The sequence below is a fragment of the Zalophus californianus genome, chromosome 16, assembly GCF_009762305.2.
Source record: "Zalophus californianus isolate mZalCal1 chromosome 16, mZalCal1.pri.v2, whole genome shotgun sequence".
NCBI classification, from domain to species: Eukaryota; Metazoa; Chordata; class Mammalia; order Carnivora; family Otariidae; genus Zalophus; species Zalophus californianus.
Genome location: NC_045610.1, coordinates 26,395,115 through 26,410,094, shown reverse-complemented (window position 1 = coordinate 26,410,094; position 14,980 = coordinate 26,395,115). Strand labels below are relative to the sequence as shown.

At 37.4% G+C, this 14,980-nt stretch overlaps 1 protein-coding gene across 2 annotated transcripts in view; it reads left to right on the top strand.

Moving 5' to 3' along the window:
• MED13 (mediator complex subunit 13) overlaps positions 1–14,980 on the top strand; it is a 100,347-nt gene that overhangs the window by 61,737 nt on the left and 23,630 nt on the right. For both annotated transcript variants that reach the window (XM_027624482.2, XM_027624481.2), the window contains exons 14-17: positions 50–264; positions 2,633–2,829; positions 3,573–4,486; positions 14,374–14,535. In XM_027624482.2, the coding sequence (XP_027480283.1) occupies positions 50–264; positions 2,633–2,829; positions 3,573–4,486; positions 14,374–14,535 (1,488 nt within the window). The remainder of the gene's footprint in view (positions 1–49; positions 265–2,632; positions 2,830–3,572; positions 4,487–14,373; positions 14,536–14,980) is intronic.

The window sequence follows — 14,980 nt, the reverse complement described above, 5'->3', positions numbered from 1 at the left end:
TTAACTTCTTTTTAGTCTTATGTTAAAATGTGTGTTTTATTAAATATAGGCACTGCAGATCTTCATAAAATGTATCCTACACCACCATCATTGGAACAACATATTATGGGATTTTCCCCAATGAATATGAGCAATAAAGAATATGGTAGTATGGATATAACACCTGGAGGAACTGTTCTAGAAGGAAATAGTTCTAGTATAGGAACACAGTTCAAAATTGAGGTTGATGAAGGATTCTGTAGCCCAAAACCTTCCGAAATTAAAGTAAGTATTTTATTTTTCTAGAAAAATAATTCACTTTATATATATATATACTTTTTTATATATATATATATTTTTTTTTTTTTTTAATTTAAGGGTGGGGAGGCTGGGGAGGGGCAGAGGGAGAGAGAATCGTAAGTAGGCTCCACGCCCAGTGTGGAGCCTGCTGTGGGGCTCTATCTCACAACCTGAGATCGTGACTTGAGCCAAAATCAAGAGTCAGACACCCAACCAACCGAGCCACCCAGGCACCCCCCCAATATTTTCCTACAGATTCAGTTTGTTGCTGTATTTTTTTAAAGATTTTATTTATTTATTTGACAGAGAGAGACAGCGAGAGAAGGAACACAAGCAGGGGGAGTGGGAGAGCAGAAGCAGGCTTCCTGCTGAGCAGGGAGCCCGATGGGGGGCTTGATCCCAGGACTCTGGGATCATGACCTGAGCCGAAGGCAGCCGCTTAACTGACTGAGCCACCCAGGCACCCCCAGTTTGTTGCTGTATTAAAAAAATCTACTCATGGTGATTCTTATTTTGTAGTTAACAGATTTGAAGACTAAAGAGTGGTGACACTATTAAGAATGCATTTAAGAACACTTGGGCTGCTTCCATAATTTGGCTATTGTAAATAATGCTGCTATAAACATAAGGTTGCACGAATCCTTTTGAATTAGTGTTTTTGTAATTTTTAATTTTTTTGTTTTTGTAATTTTTTATTTTTTTAAAGATTTTATTTATTTAATTGACAGAGAGAGAGACAGAGAGAGAGGGAACACAAGCGGGGGGAGTGGGAGAGGGAGAAGCAGGCTTCCCGCCAAGCAGGGAGCCCGATGCGGGGCTCGATCCCAGGACCCTGGGATCATGACCTGAGCCAAAGGCAGTCGCCTAACCAACTGAGCCACCCAGGCGCCCTGTTTTTGTAATTTTTTAAAAAAAGATTTTATTTATTTGTGTGACAGCATAAGCAGGGGGAGCGGCAGGGAGAGGGAGAAGCAGACTCCCTCCGCTGAGCAGGGAGCCGGACTCGGGGCTCGATCCCAGGACCCTGGATCATGACCTGAGCTGAAGGCAGCCACTTAACAGACTGAGCCACTCAGGCGCCCCATGTAACTTTTGAGTAAATACCCAGCAGTGTGATTATTGGACTGTAGGGTAGTTCTGTTTTAAACTTTTTTAGTAACCTTCACTGTTTTCCACAGTGACTGCACCAGCTTGCATTCCTGGGGTGCAAGAGGGTTCCTTTTTATCCAACACCAGTTGTTTCGTGTGTGTGTGTGTGTTTTAACATTTTATTTATTTATTTGACAGAGAGCACAAGGAGGGGGAGCAGCAGGCAGAGGGAGAGGGAAAAGCCAGCTCCCCACTCAGCAGGGAGCCCAACATGGGGCTAGGTCCCAGGACCCTGGGATCATGACCTGAGCCAAAGGCAGCTGATTAACCAACTGAGCCACCCAGGCGCCCCTCTTGTGTTTTTGATTTTAACCATTCTTACAAGTGTGAGATGATCTTATTGTAGTTTGTTTTATTTGTTTAGTTTTTTTTTTTTACTTTAAGTAAACTCCATGCCATACATGGAGCTCAAACTCAACCATCCTGAGATCAAGAGTTGCATGCTCTACCAACTGAGCCAGGCAGGAGCCTTTCTCATTGTAGTTTTGACTTGCATAACCCTGATGAGTGATGTTGAGCAGATGATAAAGATGTGTATGCATATGCACACACACACATCCACACCCACATAGGAATATTATTCAGCCATAAAAAAGAAAGAAATCTTGTCATTTTCAGTGACTTGGATGGAGCTAGAGAGTATAATGCTAAGCAAAATAAGTCAGACAGAAAAAGACAAATACCATATGCTTTCACATATATGTTGAATTTAAGAAACAAAGCAGGAAAATGAGCAAAGGAAAAAAAAAAGACAAACCAAGAATCACTTTTGACTATAAAGAATAAACTGATGGTTGCCAGAGGGGAAGTTGGTAGGGGGATGGATGAAATAGGTGATGTGGATTAAGGAGAGCACTTGTGATGAGCACTGGGTGATGTACGGAATTGTTGAATCACTATAGTATACAACTGAAACTAATATAGCACTGTATGTTAATTAATTGAAATTAAAATAGAGTGAATTCATTTAAGAATAAAATTATATTGGGTACCTGGCTGGCTTAGTCAGTAGAGATTGTGACTCTTGGTCTCAGGGTCATGAGTTGAAGCCCTACTTTTGGCACGGAGCCTACTTTAAAAAAAAAAAGAAGAATATTTACATTTTATTATTTTGTTTAAAGAGAGCAGGGGGAAAGGCTAGAGTGAGTTTGGCTTTTTTCCCCTGGAAGATAAGATGCTGAAAGTCATGGTCTTTGTATTATAGGATTTTTCTTATGTCTATAAGCCTGAAAATTGTCAAGTTCTGGTGGGCTGTTCCATGTTTGCACCTCTAAAAAGTCTACCAAGCCAATGTCTGCCTCCTGTCAAATTGCCAGAAGAGTGTATTTACCGTCAGAGTTGGACTGTTGGAAAATTGGAATTGCTTCCTTCAGGGCCTGCAGTGCCATTCATCAAAGAGGGGTATGATTTAGATTTATGTTATTGGTATAGTGTAGGTGTGCTTACATAGCTTTAATTTTTTTTCATAGAAGTACCTGTTTTGCTAGTACTTAGAAAAAAGATAGTTTTTTTTTATAATTCTAAAAATTGTTTTTTGATCAATAAATTATAATGGTATTAGTTGCATGTAGATAAACTGTTGGAAAACTTAAGACCATTATGCTTTGGTTATTTGTCTTCATTTGTGGGTGGAGCTTTTCTTCAGAAGCACCTTTATTTTGCTCTGAAATTCTAAATCCCATTTGTGTCTTTGCCATATCACATACTTCTCATATTTTAATATCTCTGAAATTGGGATGTCTTATAATTGGTAGGATCTTAAAATTGTCATTATCCCTTATTGCATGTAAACATCTCTAAAATCAGGATTTTTTTTTTTTAACAGTGACATCTTAGGATCAATGAAATATGGTTATTTGTAGTACAAGAAATATGGATAGTAAATGTGGATGTCTAGGTGGGGATAAGTGTAAACAGATTTTATTTACAATTTTGGAACTAGTCGGTTGGTCCACAGTCTACAATAGTCACCTAGAGTGGATATAATAACCAGATACATATTTTAATTATACTTGTAATTTTTGCACTAATTGTGCTTTCCTTTTCAGTGTTACTGAAAAATGCTGGGACTTTTTTAGTTCTGTTTCATATTATTAATATGTTCCTTTATGTATGTGTTTAATTTTTTACCCTGGTGACACCAGTGATGGAAGTACTATTGATCAAGAATATGGTCCTGCTTATACACCTCAAACTCATACTTCTTTTGGGATGCCTCCTAGCAGCGCACCTCCTAGTAACAGTGGAGCAGGAATTCTTCCTTCTCCATCTACACCTAGGTTTCCGACTCCAAGGACTCCAAGGACTCCAAGGACTCCTCGAGCTGGTGGACCTGCTAGTGCTCAAGGTTCAGTCAAATATGAAAACTCAGACTTGTATTCACCAGCTTCCACCCCATCCACATGCAGACCCCTTAATTCTGTTGAACCTGCAACTGTTCCCTCCATCCCTGAAGCACACAGTCTTTATGTAAACCTCATTCTTTCAGAATCAGTTATGAATTTGTTTAAAGACTGTAACTTTGATAGTTGCTGTATCTGTGTCTGCAACATGAATATCAAGGGTGCAGATGTTGGAGTTTACATTCCAGATCCAGTGCAGGAAGCACAGTATAGGTGTACCTGCGGCTTCAGTGCTGTCATGAACAGAAAATTTGGAAACAATTCAGGATTATTTCTTGAAGATGAACTAGATATCATAGGACGCAACACAGAATGTGGCAAAGAAGCAGAAAAACGTTTTGAAGCTCTCAGGGCTACTTCTGCTGAACATGTTAATGGAGGACTAAAGGAATCTGAGAAATTCCCTGATGAGTTGATATTATTGCTACAAGATCAGTGCACTAATTTATTTTCACCTTTTGGAGCAGCAGACCAAGACCCTTTTCCCAGAATTGGTGTAATTAGTAATTGGGTACGTGTTGAAGAGCGGGACTGTTGCAATGACTGCTACCTTGCATTAGAACATGGGCGTCAATTCATGGATAACATGTCAGGAGGAAAAGTTGATGAAGCACTTGTGAAAAGTTCATGCTTACACCCCTGGTCCAAAAGAAATGGTAAGCATCCTAATGGAATAATTTTTCTGTTTATTTTCCTTTAGTTGTAGGACTGCTTTTCTTTCTTAGGAAAAAGTATTAAAGGCAGTTTTCCATGTAGCTAATACAGACATTGAAATTTGGGACTTAAAACTCCTCTAAGAATGACATTTTTAAAGGGAGAATTTCCTAGCAGTTTAGTTTAATTTCACCAATAAAAGTATGGTTATTGTAAGTCTGTAATTATGTACTTACGTAGGAGTATAAAAGGCACTTTGCAGATGTTAATTAGCAGAAAATTGCTGGTTGTCTGCTTTATTCAACATTCTTTCAGTCATTAAATATTTACTGAACACCTGATATGTGCCACAGACTGTTCCTTTAGAAAGTACAGCATTAAATGAAGCAAACATACTTCTTGCCCTTTTTGAGCCTGTAATTTAGTAGAGAAGACATAAACAAAAAAAGTAAGTAATTATATAATATTGGTGACAATTGCTTTGAAGAAAAAGAAAGGTGAAAGTGGAAACACACAGGAGTGTACTATTTTAGATGCATGGTTAAGGAAAATATTACTGAGGCATTTGAGTAAAAAACTGCATAAACTGGGAGAATGGAGCTATGTGGCTAACCAAGGGAAGAGTGTTTCAGGCAGTGCAAAGACCCTGAGGTTAATGTGTTTGAGGAACAGTAAAGAGACATTGTTGCTGGAATGAATTGGGTGATGGGAGATTGGTCAGACATGAAATCTAAGAACTGGCCAAACACCAAAATCCTGGAGGGGTCTTATGGGCCATGTAAGACCTTCATGGCTATTGTATTGTGGATGGTAAAGGTAAGAGTAGAAACAGAGTAGTTAGGAGGCAATTACAGTAGTCCAGGTGAAAGATGATGGTAATTTAGACAAGATTGGAAGCAACAGAGATAGGAGTAGTGGGTTCTAGGTATTTTTGGGAAATAGAACCTACAGGATTTGCTGATACATAAGAAAAGATGAGGCATCAAGAATAGCTTGAGCAACAGGATGAAGTGATCATTCTAATTATAGAGGAGGGAAATGTTGGGGGAGGAGGTCAAGTACACATTTGGAGATAGTTTTAAATTCAGAGGAGTGGTTAGGGTTGTAGATTAAAATTTTCTTGTGTAAATTATCAGTATTAAAATCTATGGAGCTGGATCAAACAACCTTGAGAGTGACTAGAGAGAAGTCCAAGGATAGAACTGACTTTTAGAGGTGGAGAAGAAAGGGAGGATCCAGGACAAGAAAACAAGGAAGTGGGAAGAAAACCAAGAGAGTATGGTGTCCTGGAAGCCAAGTATAGGAAATGTTTGAAGGAGAGAATGGTCATCAATGTCAAATAATGTTATACAGATACAATGTCATATACTTTGTTCTGAAGATCTGATATGTTAATCCATATTAAGTGCTTAGCATGGTGCTTGTAACATAGTACTGAACTAATAATATAAGCTGCCATTATTATTAAAATAACTGATTAGATATTTTCTTTCAGGCACAACCAACCTAACACTTTTTAAAAGTTGTCTCAATATACCACTAACTTTTCTAACGTGGTTATTATATAGAAAATTAGCCTCCTTCAAAATGTGGTTTTGGGTAAGGATCTTTTTTAAGGTGATATTTTCCATATAATAACTTTTAGTTGGTCCATGTGTCATTCACTAATTCAGTTATTTTTTTTGACACATAGGCAAAACAATGTGCTTGGTCTTCTAGGAGATAGGTAGATAACCTATTTTTAAATTGCTTACACAGTACTCAGAGAACCAAAACTATAATGCAGGGTTGAAAGAAGTAAAAACACCCTAAATGTCCATTGACAGGAGAATGGATAAATGATTATGATAGTACAAATAGAATGTTGCATAGTTCTAAACATGAATAAAACTATATATAACAAACAGGTGAATCTTAGTATTGAGAGGAAGGAGAGTGGGAACAAGTTCTAGGAGATTATATATGGTAAGTTACCTTTTTGTAAAGTTTTAAAATGAGCAAAACTAAATATTTTTTAGATGCACATAAAATTCAGGATAGTGGTTAATTTTTAAAAGCTGAAGGGGGGTTAGGATAGGGAGAAGCGCTAATATGATTTTTGTGGTGATGTTCTAGTTCTTGGGCTGTGATGTCATGGTTGTTCATAATGTTATTATTAAAGAAAATTTGTGATATAGGAGGGCAGTACATGGACCAGTGGTTAAGATTTTGTTCATGACATAGTTTGATGATTCATGGAACTCCTTATACTCAAGGACAGAGTTAAAAAAGGTATAAATAAATGTCAGATGTTCAAAAAATGGGCAGGATTGTTTTCAGCCGTAGGTAGTAGTTAAGAACATACGCTGTGGAGGCAGACTGCTTGAGTTTGAAATACGGCTTTATCACTATAGACTATGACATTGGGCAAGTTATTTAATCTCTCTGTGCTTCAGTTCTCTTAAATTGTGTCAGTAATAGTATTTACCCCATATAGTATTGAGAGGATCAGTGTTTTATGTAACAGAGAGAGTGGTGCTGGCACAAAGTAAGAACTCAAATATTAGCAGTTGGTAATAGTAGTAATAGCAGAAGCAGTAGCATTAGTGGTACTCTCTTGCTTGTTTTCAAGAACCAACTCATCTTGAAAGTTCTCATCACAAGAAAAAAATATGTAACTATGTATGGTGATGGATGTTGACTGGACTTACTGTGGTGATCATTTTGCAATATATACAAATACTAAATCATTACATTTTACACCTGGAACTAATGTTATGCCAATTTTACCTCTATAAAAAAATAAAAAACCAGCTTATGCCAGTTGTACCTCAGACAAAGGCCCAACTTATCTGACAAATAGAAAACATTGAGCCTCATCATTTTTTGTGTAACAGTAAACATTGATGTAAACAGGACACTTCACAGCCATAAAGATAAATTTCATCCTAACAACTTATATTAAAATAATTCAAAACAGAGGTGCCTGGCTGGCTCATTTGAAGAGTATGCCACTCTTGATCTTGGGGTCATGAATTCAAGGCCCATGTTAGGTGTAGAGATTACTTAAATAAATATTTAAAAAAATAAAAATTCAAGGGACACCTGGGTGGCTCAGTTAGTTAAGCGTCTGACTCTTGATTTTAGCTCAGATCTTGATTCTCAGGGTCATGAGTTAAAGCTCCGCAATGGTCTCCATGCAGGGCATGGAGCCTATTTAAAAAAAAAAAAAAATAAATAATAATAATAATAATTCAAAACAAAAAAGCAATTCCTTTATGTTTCAATTTTTAAATTTCAATATAAAAACAAATAATGTGGGATGCCTGGGTGGTTCAGTCAGTTAAGTGTCTGCCTTTGGCTCAGGTCATGATCTCAGGATCCTGGCATCCAGCCCCATGTCGGGCTCCCTGCTCATGTGCTTCTCCCACTCCCTCTGCTCCTCCCCCTTGTTTGTGTGCATGCACGCTTGCTTGCTCTCTGTCAGATAAATAAAATCTTTAAAAAAAAATGCTGTGATCTAAATGTGTAATATTGGAATACTTTTATTAAACTATAGCAGCATCATGAAAGAAAAGGTCCTACATTAGGACCTTTACCCTAATTGATTCCTCTGCCTTGGACACCTTTCCCCCATGTATTTACAAGGGTAACTCTCTTGTCTCCTTTAAATCTTCTCAGATGTTGGGGTGGCGGGGTGGCTCAGTCGGTTAAGCATCCACTCTTGATCTCAGCTCAGGTCTTGATCTTGCAGTTGTGAGTTCAAGCCCCACGTTGGTCTCCATGCTCGACAGGGAACCTACTTAAAAAAAAAAAAAATCTCAGGTGTCATTTTATCAGTATAAAATTGCAAACCCCTCTTCATGTTCTCCATCCTGCTGCTTTTGTTTTTCTTTGTAATGTGTTTTACCTTTTAACATACTGTATAGTTTGTTGATTAATTATTGTCTCTCCATTAAATTTACCCAGTGAAAGTTCTGTGAAAATGCTAGGATTTTTGTCTCTTTTGCTTGTTGATATATCCCAAGTACTTAGACCAGTGCCAGGCATATAGTAGATGCCCAACGTGTTAAAATATTTGTTTGAAGGAATTAAAAATGTCAAGCCATGGTTTGTATATTTTAATGGTAGTGTTTATTTTTTTTTCAAGATAGGAAAAGCTTTGTTCTAGTTATGAAAAAATACATACTTGGTGAAAAGAATGAATCTAGACAATGCAGAAAAGTAGAAGTAAAAATTGCCCATATTCCTGCCCATTCACAACACCATTACAGCACTCCAAGATCACTCTTTCAACAGCTTTATTGACGTACCATACAATTCACTCATTTAAAGTGTACAGTTGAATGGTTTTTAGTGCAGACATACCTCAGAGACATTGTGGGTCTGGTCCCAGACTACCACAGTAAAGTGAATACACACTAAAGTGAGTCAGATGAACTTTTTGGTTTCCCAGTGCACATGAAAGTTAAATTTACACTACACTGTCGTCTTATTAAATATGCAGTAGCATTATGTCTAAAAAATGTACATACCTTAATTTTAAAATACTTTATTGCTAAAAAATGCTAACCATTACCTGAGCTTTCAGCAAGTCATATTCTCTTAGCTGGATGCTTCAGTGTTGACGGCTGCTGACTGATGAGGATGGTGGTCGATGAAGACTGGGGTAGCTGTGGCAACTTCTTAAAATGAGACAACAGTGAAGTTTGCCACATTGATTCACGAACAATTTCTCTGTAGTATGAGGTGCTGTTTGATAACATTTTACTCACAGTGGAACTTCTTTCAAAATTGGAGTCAGTCCTTCAAAATTCTCCTGCTTTATCAACTAAGTTTATGAATATTCTGAATCCTTTGTTGTCATTTCAACAGTTCACAGCATCTTCACTGGAAGTAGATTTCATCTCAAGAGTAAGAAGTAACTTCTCATCCATTAAAGTTTTATCACGAGATTGAAGAATTCAGTCACATACTTCTCTCACTATTTCCACCACATTTCCACTGAAATCTTGAATCCCTCAAAATCATCCATGAGGGTTGCAATCAGCTTTTTCAAAATTCCTGTTAATATTGGTATCTTGACCTCTTCCCATGAATCACAAATGTTCCTAAATGGCATTTAGAATAGTGAATCACTTCCAGAAGCTTTTCAATTTACTTTGCCCAGATCCATCAAAGGAATCACTATCTAAGGCAGTTACAGCATTATGAAATGTATTTCTTAACTAGTAAGACTTGGAAGTTGAAATTGCTCCTTGATCCATGGGCTGCAGAATGGATGTTGTGTTAGCAGGCATGAAAACAACGTTAATCTCATTGTACATCACCGTCAGAGCTCTGGGGTGACCAATGAGCAGTCATATTTTGAGGAGATTAGGCACGTTTAGGGTGGTATGGCCATAGACTGAGCAGTCATATTTTGAAAGGAATCTTTTTCTGAGCAGTAAATCTCGGCAGTGGACTTAAAATATTCACTAAATCATGATATAAACAGATGTGCTGTCATCCAGGCTTTGTTGTTCCATTTATAGAGCAGGGGCAGAGTAGATTTAGCATAATTCTTAAGGGCCCTAGGATTTTCAGAATGGTAAATGAGCATTGGCTTCAACTTAATGTCACCAGCTGCATTAGCACCTAACAAGAGAGACAGCATGTCCTTTAAAGCTTCGGAGCTAGGCATTAACTTCTCTTCAGCTGTGAAAACCTCTGTATGATGTCTTCTTCCAACTGAAGTTTGTTCTATCTGCATTGAAAAATCTGTTATTTAGTATAGCCATCGTCATTAATGATCTTAGCTTAATTTTCTGGATAACTTGCTGCAGCTTCTACCTCAGCACTTAATGCTTCACCTTGCACTTGGATGTTATGGAGATAGCTTCTTTGCTTAAACTTCACGAACCAACCTCTGCTAGCTTCAGACTTTTCTTCTGCAGTTTCCTCACTTGCCTCAGCTCTCATGGAATTGAAAAGAGGTCTTGCCCTGGATTAGGTTTTGCCTTGAGAAAATGTTCTGTTCTATCCAGACCACTAAAACTTTCTCCATATCAGCAGACAGCCTGTTTCACTTTTCTTATCTTTGTGTGTTCACTTTTAATTTTCTTTGAGAACTTTTCCTTTGCATTCACAACTTGGCTGTTTGGCACAAGGGGCCTAGCTTTCAGCCTGTGTGGGCTTTCAACATGCCTTCCTCACTAAGCCTAATCATTTCTAGCTTTTGATTTAAAGTACAACTCTTCCATTCACTTGAACATTAGAGACCCCAGCAAGGTTATTAGTTGGCCTAATTTCGGTATTGTTGTGTCTCGGGGAATAAAGAGGCCCAAGGAGAGAGAGAGACAGACAGGGGAACAGCCAGTTGTGGAGCAGTCAGAACACCAACATTTATTAAGTATGCCATCTTAAAAGAGCATGGTTTGTGGTGTCCCCCCAAATTTATAGTAACATCAAAGATCACTAATGGTCACAGATCACCATAACAACTATAGTAATAATGAACAACTTTGAAATATTGGGAGAATTACCAAAATGTGACAGAGACATTGGAAAAATGATACTAATAGACCTGCTCATTGCCGGATTGCCACAAACTATCAACCTGTTAAAAAAAAATGCAGTATTTTTGAAACAGAATAAAGCAAGGTATGCCTGTATTCAGAGTTGTGTAGCCATCACCACAGTCAATTGTAGAGCATTTTCATCACCATGAAAAGAAACCCCGTGCCTATTATAGGTCACTCCCTATTCCCTCCAAGCCCTCCCTCTCAATGCCAGTCAACTACATTCCTTCCATATAGATTTTTTTGGACATTTCACATAGACTCGTACACCATATGGTCTTTTATGATTGGTGTCTTTCACTTAGCATTCTCACAGTTCATCCATGTAGCATGCATTCATTAGTACTTGCTTTTTATTGCCAAATAATATTCTGTTGTATTGGGTATACCACACTTTATTTATCCATTCATCTGTTGATGGACATTTCGGTTGTTTCCACTCTTTGGCTATTATGAATAATGCTGATGTGAACATTTGTGTACAAGTTTTTATGTGAACATATGTTTTCATTACTCGTGAGTGGACTTACTGGGCTATAGCACTCTGTTTACCTTTTGAGGAATTGTCAAACTGTTTTCAAAGCAGCTGCACCATTTTATATTCCCACCAGCAATGTGTGAGAGTTCTGCTTTCTCCACATCTTCATTAACATTTGTCATTGTCTTTTTGATTATAGTCATCATAGTGAGTATGAAGTGCCATCTCATTGTGGTTGTGGTTGGCATTTCCCTGATGGCTTTTCATGTGCTTATTGTCCATTTTTATATCTTTGGAGAAATGTCTTTTCAGAACCTTTGTCCCATTTTTAAATTAGACTTTTTTGTTTTCATCATTGAGTTGTAAGTTCTTTATATGTTCTGGATATGAGTCCCTCATTAGATATATGATTTGCACATACTTTCTCCTATTCTCTGGGTTGTCTTTTCACTTTCTTGATGGTATCCTTTGAAGCAGAAAAGTTTTTAATGTTAATGAAGTTCAGCATACTTACTGTCTTGTTGCTTGTGCCTTTGGTGTTATATCTAAAAAGGCTTTTCCTAACCCTAAGTAAGTCATGAATATTTACTCCTCTTTCTCTTTCTAGGAGTTTTATAGTTATAACACTATTTAGGTGTGTAATCCATTCTGAATTAATTTTTGTATTCGGTATAAGGAAGGGGTCCAACTTTATTCTTCTGCATGTGAATATCCAACTGTCTTAGAACCATTTGTTAAAAAGATTATCTTTCCCCATTAAATTGTCTTGACACCCTGTCAAAAATAAATTGTGAGATTTCTGGATGTTCTATTCTGCTGATCTGTGTGTCTATCCTTCATTATGATCACTCTTAAAAATCATTTGTAACCTTTTAATCATTGCTTTCCAACCAGATTTCAGCTTAGAGACCTGGCACCTGTGGCTGTATACAGTTATAATTCTTCTTCATGTCAGTCTCCCCCACAAGATAGTAAAATCCCTCAAGACATGAATAAGAATTTACACAGTATTCCCCACAACTAGAATAATTCCTGGCCCATAGTAGGTCTTCAGTAAATATATTTTCTAAAAGAATGAAAAAGTATTTGAGAATCTTTCTGAATTCCTGAGCTAAACCCAGGTCAGAATTTCTCATGGTGTCTCTGCATATATGTCTTTTAAAAGTTCCCCATGTGATTATGTTAAATAACCTTAGCCAATAGCAACTTTTTCTAGACTTCATTTTATGTGAATATTCAGATATGAATACACATAATTATATTTTATACTATTTATGTGAAATATCTTCTATAGTTTTATAACTTGCTTTGATTTACCAGTGTGTAAGCCATTAGTCCCTTTAAGATAGCTCTGTTGTTACTTAGTGACTACATATTCTATTAGGTAGTTTACTTACTGATATTTTTAGAGAGGGAGTCGGGGAGGGGCAGAGGGAGAGGGTTAGAACTTTTTTAAGATTTTATTTACTTTTTGAGAGAGAAGGAAAGAGAGAGAAGGAGCAGGGGGAGGGACAGAGGGAGAGGAAGAATCAGACTCCCCACTGAGCAGGGAGCCCGACGTAGGGCTCGATCCCGGGACCCTGAGATCATGACCTGAGCCGAAGGCAGACGCTTAACCAACTGAGCCACCCAGGCGCCTGGGAAAGAGAGAATCTTAAGCAGGTTCCATACCCAGTGCAGAGCCCAAAGTGGGGCTTGATCTCAGAACCCTGAGATCATGACCTGAGCCCAAATCAAGAGTCAGATGCTGAACCGACTGAGCCATGTAGGCAACCCTACAGTAGGTTATTTAAATGTAATAGTTATTAAGCAGTATATTTGAAACTAAGTTACTTACAATTCTGTACACTATTTAGATCTAGGGAATGAAAGCCAGAAATAATAAATTAGGCAGTAATAATAATGAATTAAAGTTGAGTGATTTAGGGGCATCTGGGTGGCCTAGTCAGTTAAGTGTCTGCCTTCAGCTCAGGTCATGATCCCAGAGTCCTGGGATTGAGCCCTCGGTTGGGCTCCCTGCTCAGCAGGGGTGTCTGCACTCCCTCTTCCTCTCCTCATGTGCTCTCTGTATTGCTCACTCTCTCTCTCAAATAAATAAAATCTTTTTTTAAAAAAGTTGAATGATTTAATGTACAAGTGCTCATACATTTTCAGTGGTACAACTGAGTGTACTGGGGGCACAGATTAACCATATCAGTAACATTTAGTGATTTTTTTTTTTTAAAGCCATTTGACATGTAAGAGCAGCATCTTTCATACCCATTCTGATAGTTGGTCAGCAATGCAGGTCATAATATAATCTATAAATCTATAAATCTAGTTTTATAAAATATCTATGGATATTATAACACTTTTTACAGTGTGAGCAAGTTTGTCTGTTACTGTAAAGTTCTGTATTTCAGAATTGTTACAGTCTACTATTTTTCCCAAATTAAACTTTAATCAATGTAACCAGTCTTATCTATCTGATCATTTTATCATAGTGGTTATTAAGGTATACAGTTTTATAACTCATTTCAGTGTGAGGTAGAGTTCTTTCTGGGAAAATACCTACAGGCACCAAAAACAACCAAAACAAATGGAGAAAAGGAAGAAATTTATTTGATTATAAGTTGGTTAGTGAGCTAATGAGTGACTTTTTTATGGAGAGGAGTTATAATAACTTTTTTCTTATGTCTGTTCTAGGTAAGTATCTAGAAGAACCATTTCTACAGATCATTTGAGATTGAACCTAATACAGTTCTCTGCACAAGCAGATGCTTAATCTTGATGATTGAAGTTGAACTTTCATGTATTTTGTTATAAAATTTTATTTCTTCATGTTGGCAATAGCAATTCTTAACTTTTTTTTTTTTTTTTTTAATGGTTGTAGATGTGAGTATGCAGTGCTCACAGGATATACTTCGAATGCTCCTCTCTCTTCAGCCAGTTCTTCAGGATGCTATTCAGAAAAAAAGAACAGTAAGGCCTTGGGGAGTTCAAGGTCCTCTCACTTGGCAACAATTTCATAAAATGGCTGGCCGAGGCTCTTATGGTAAGTAGTTTATAGTAATGTGTATTGACTGATTTTATATCAGCCCTTTATTTTTGTGCCCAACTTGGAATAAGCACATTTGTCTTCCTTAAATATTTTTGTGGCATATGCTTGACTTAAGGCCAGGGTGGTCAATCTTAGCCTTCATTACTTTGAGCATTTCCAACATTTAATTCACTGGGTTCTCCAGCCCCTCTTCAGAAAGAACAGCTTCCCTTAGATCTGTTTTTACAGATGAGACTCACCAGTAAGATTTTATATGAAGAAAGAATCGTACTGCCAAAATTTTTAAAATAAATGAACACTACTTTCATTGTAAATTATCACTTTACAAAGTTGAATGAAGAATGGGGTGAAAAGAAGAAGATACTACTAGTGATGAAAGACCCCAAGTTCTTCATTTAATGATTGAGCCACCCAGGTGCCCCAACCCAAGTTCTTCATT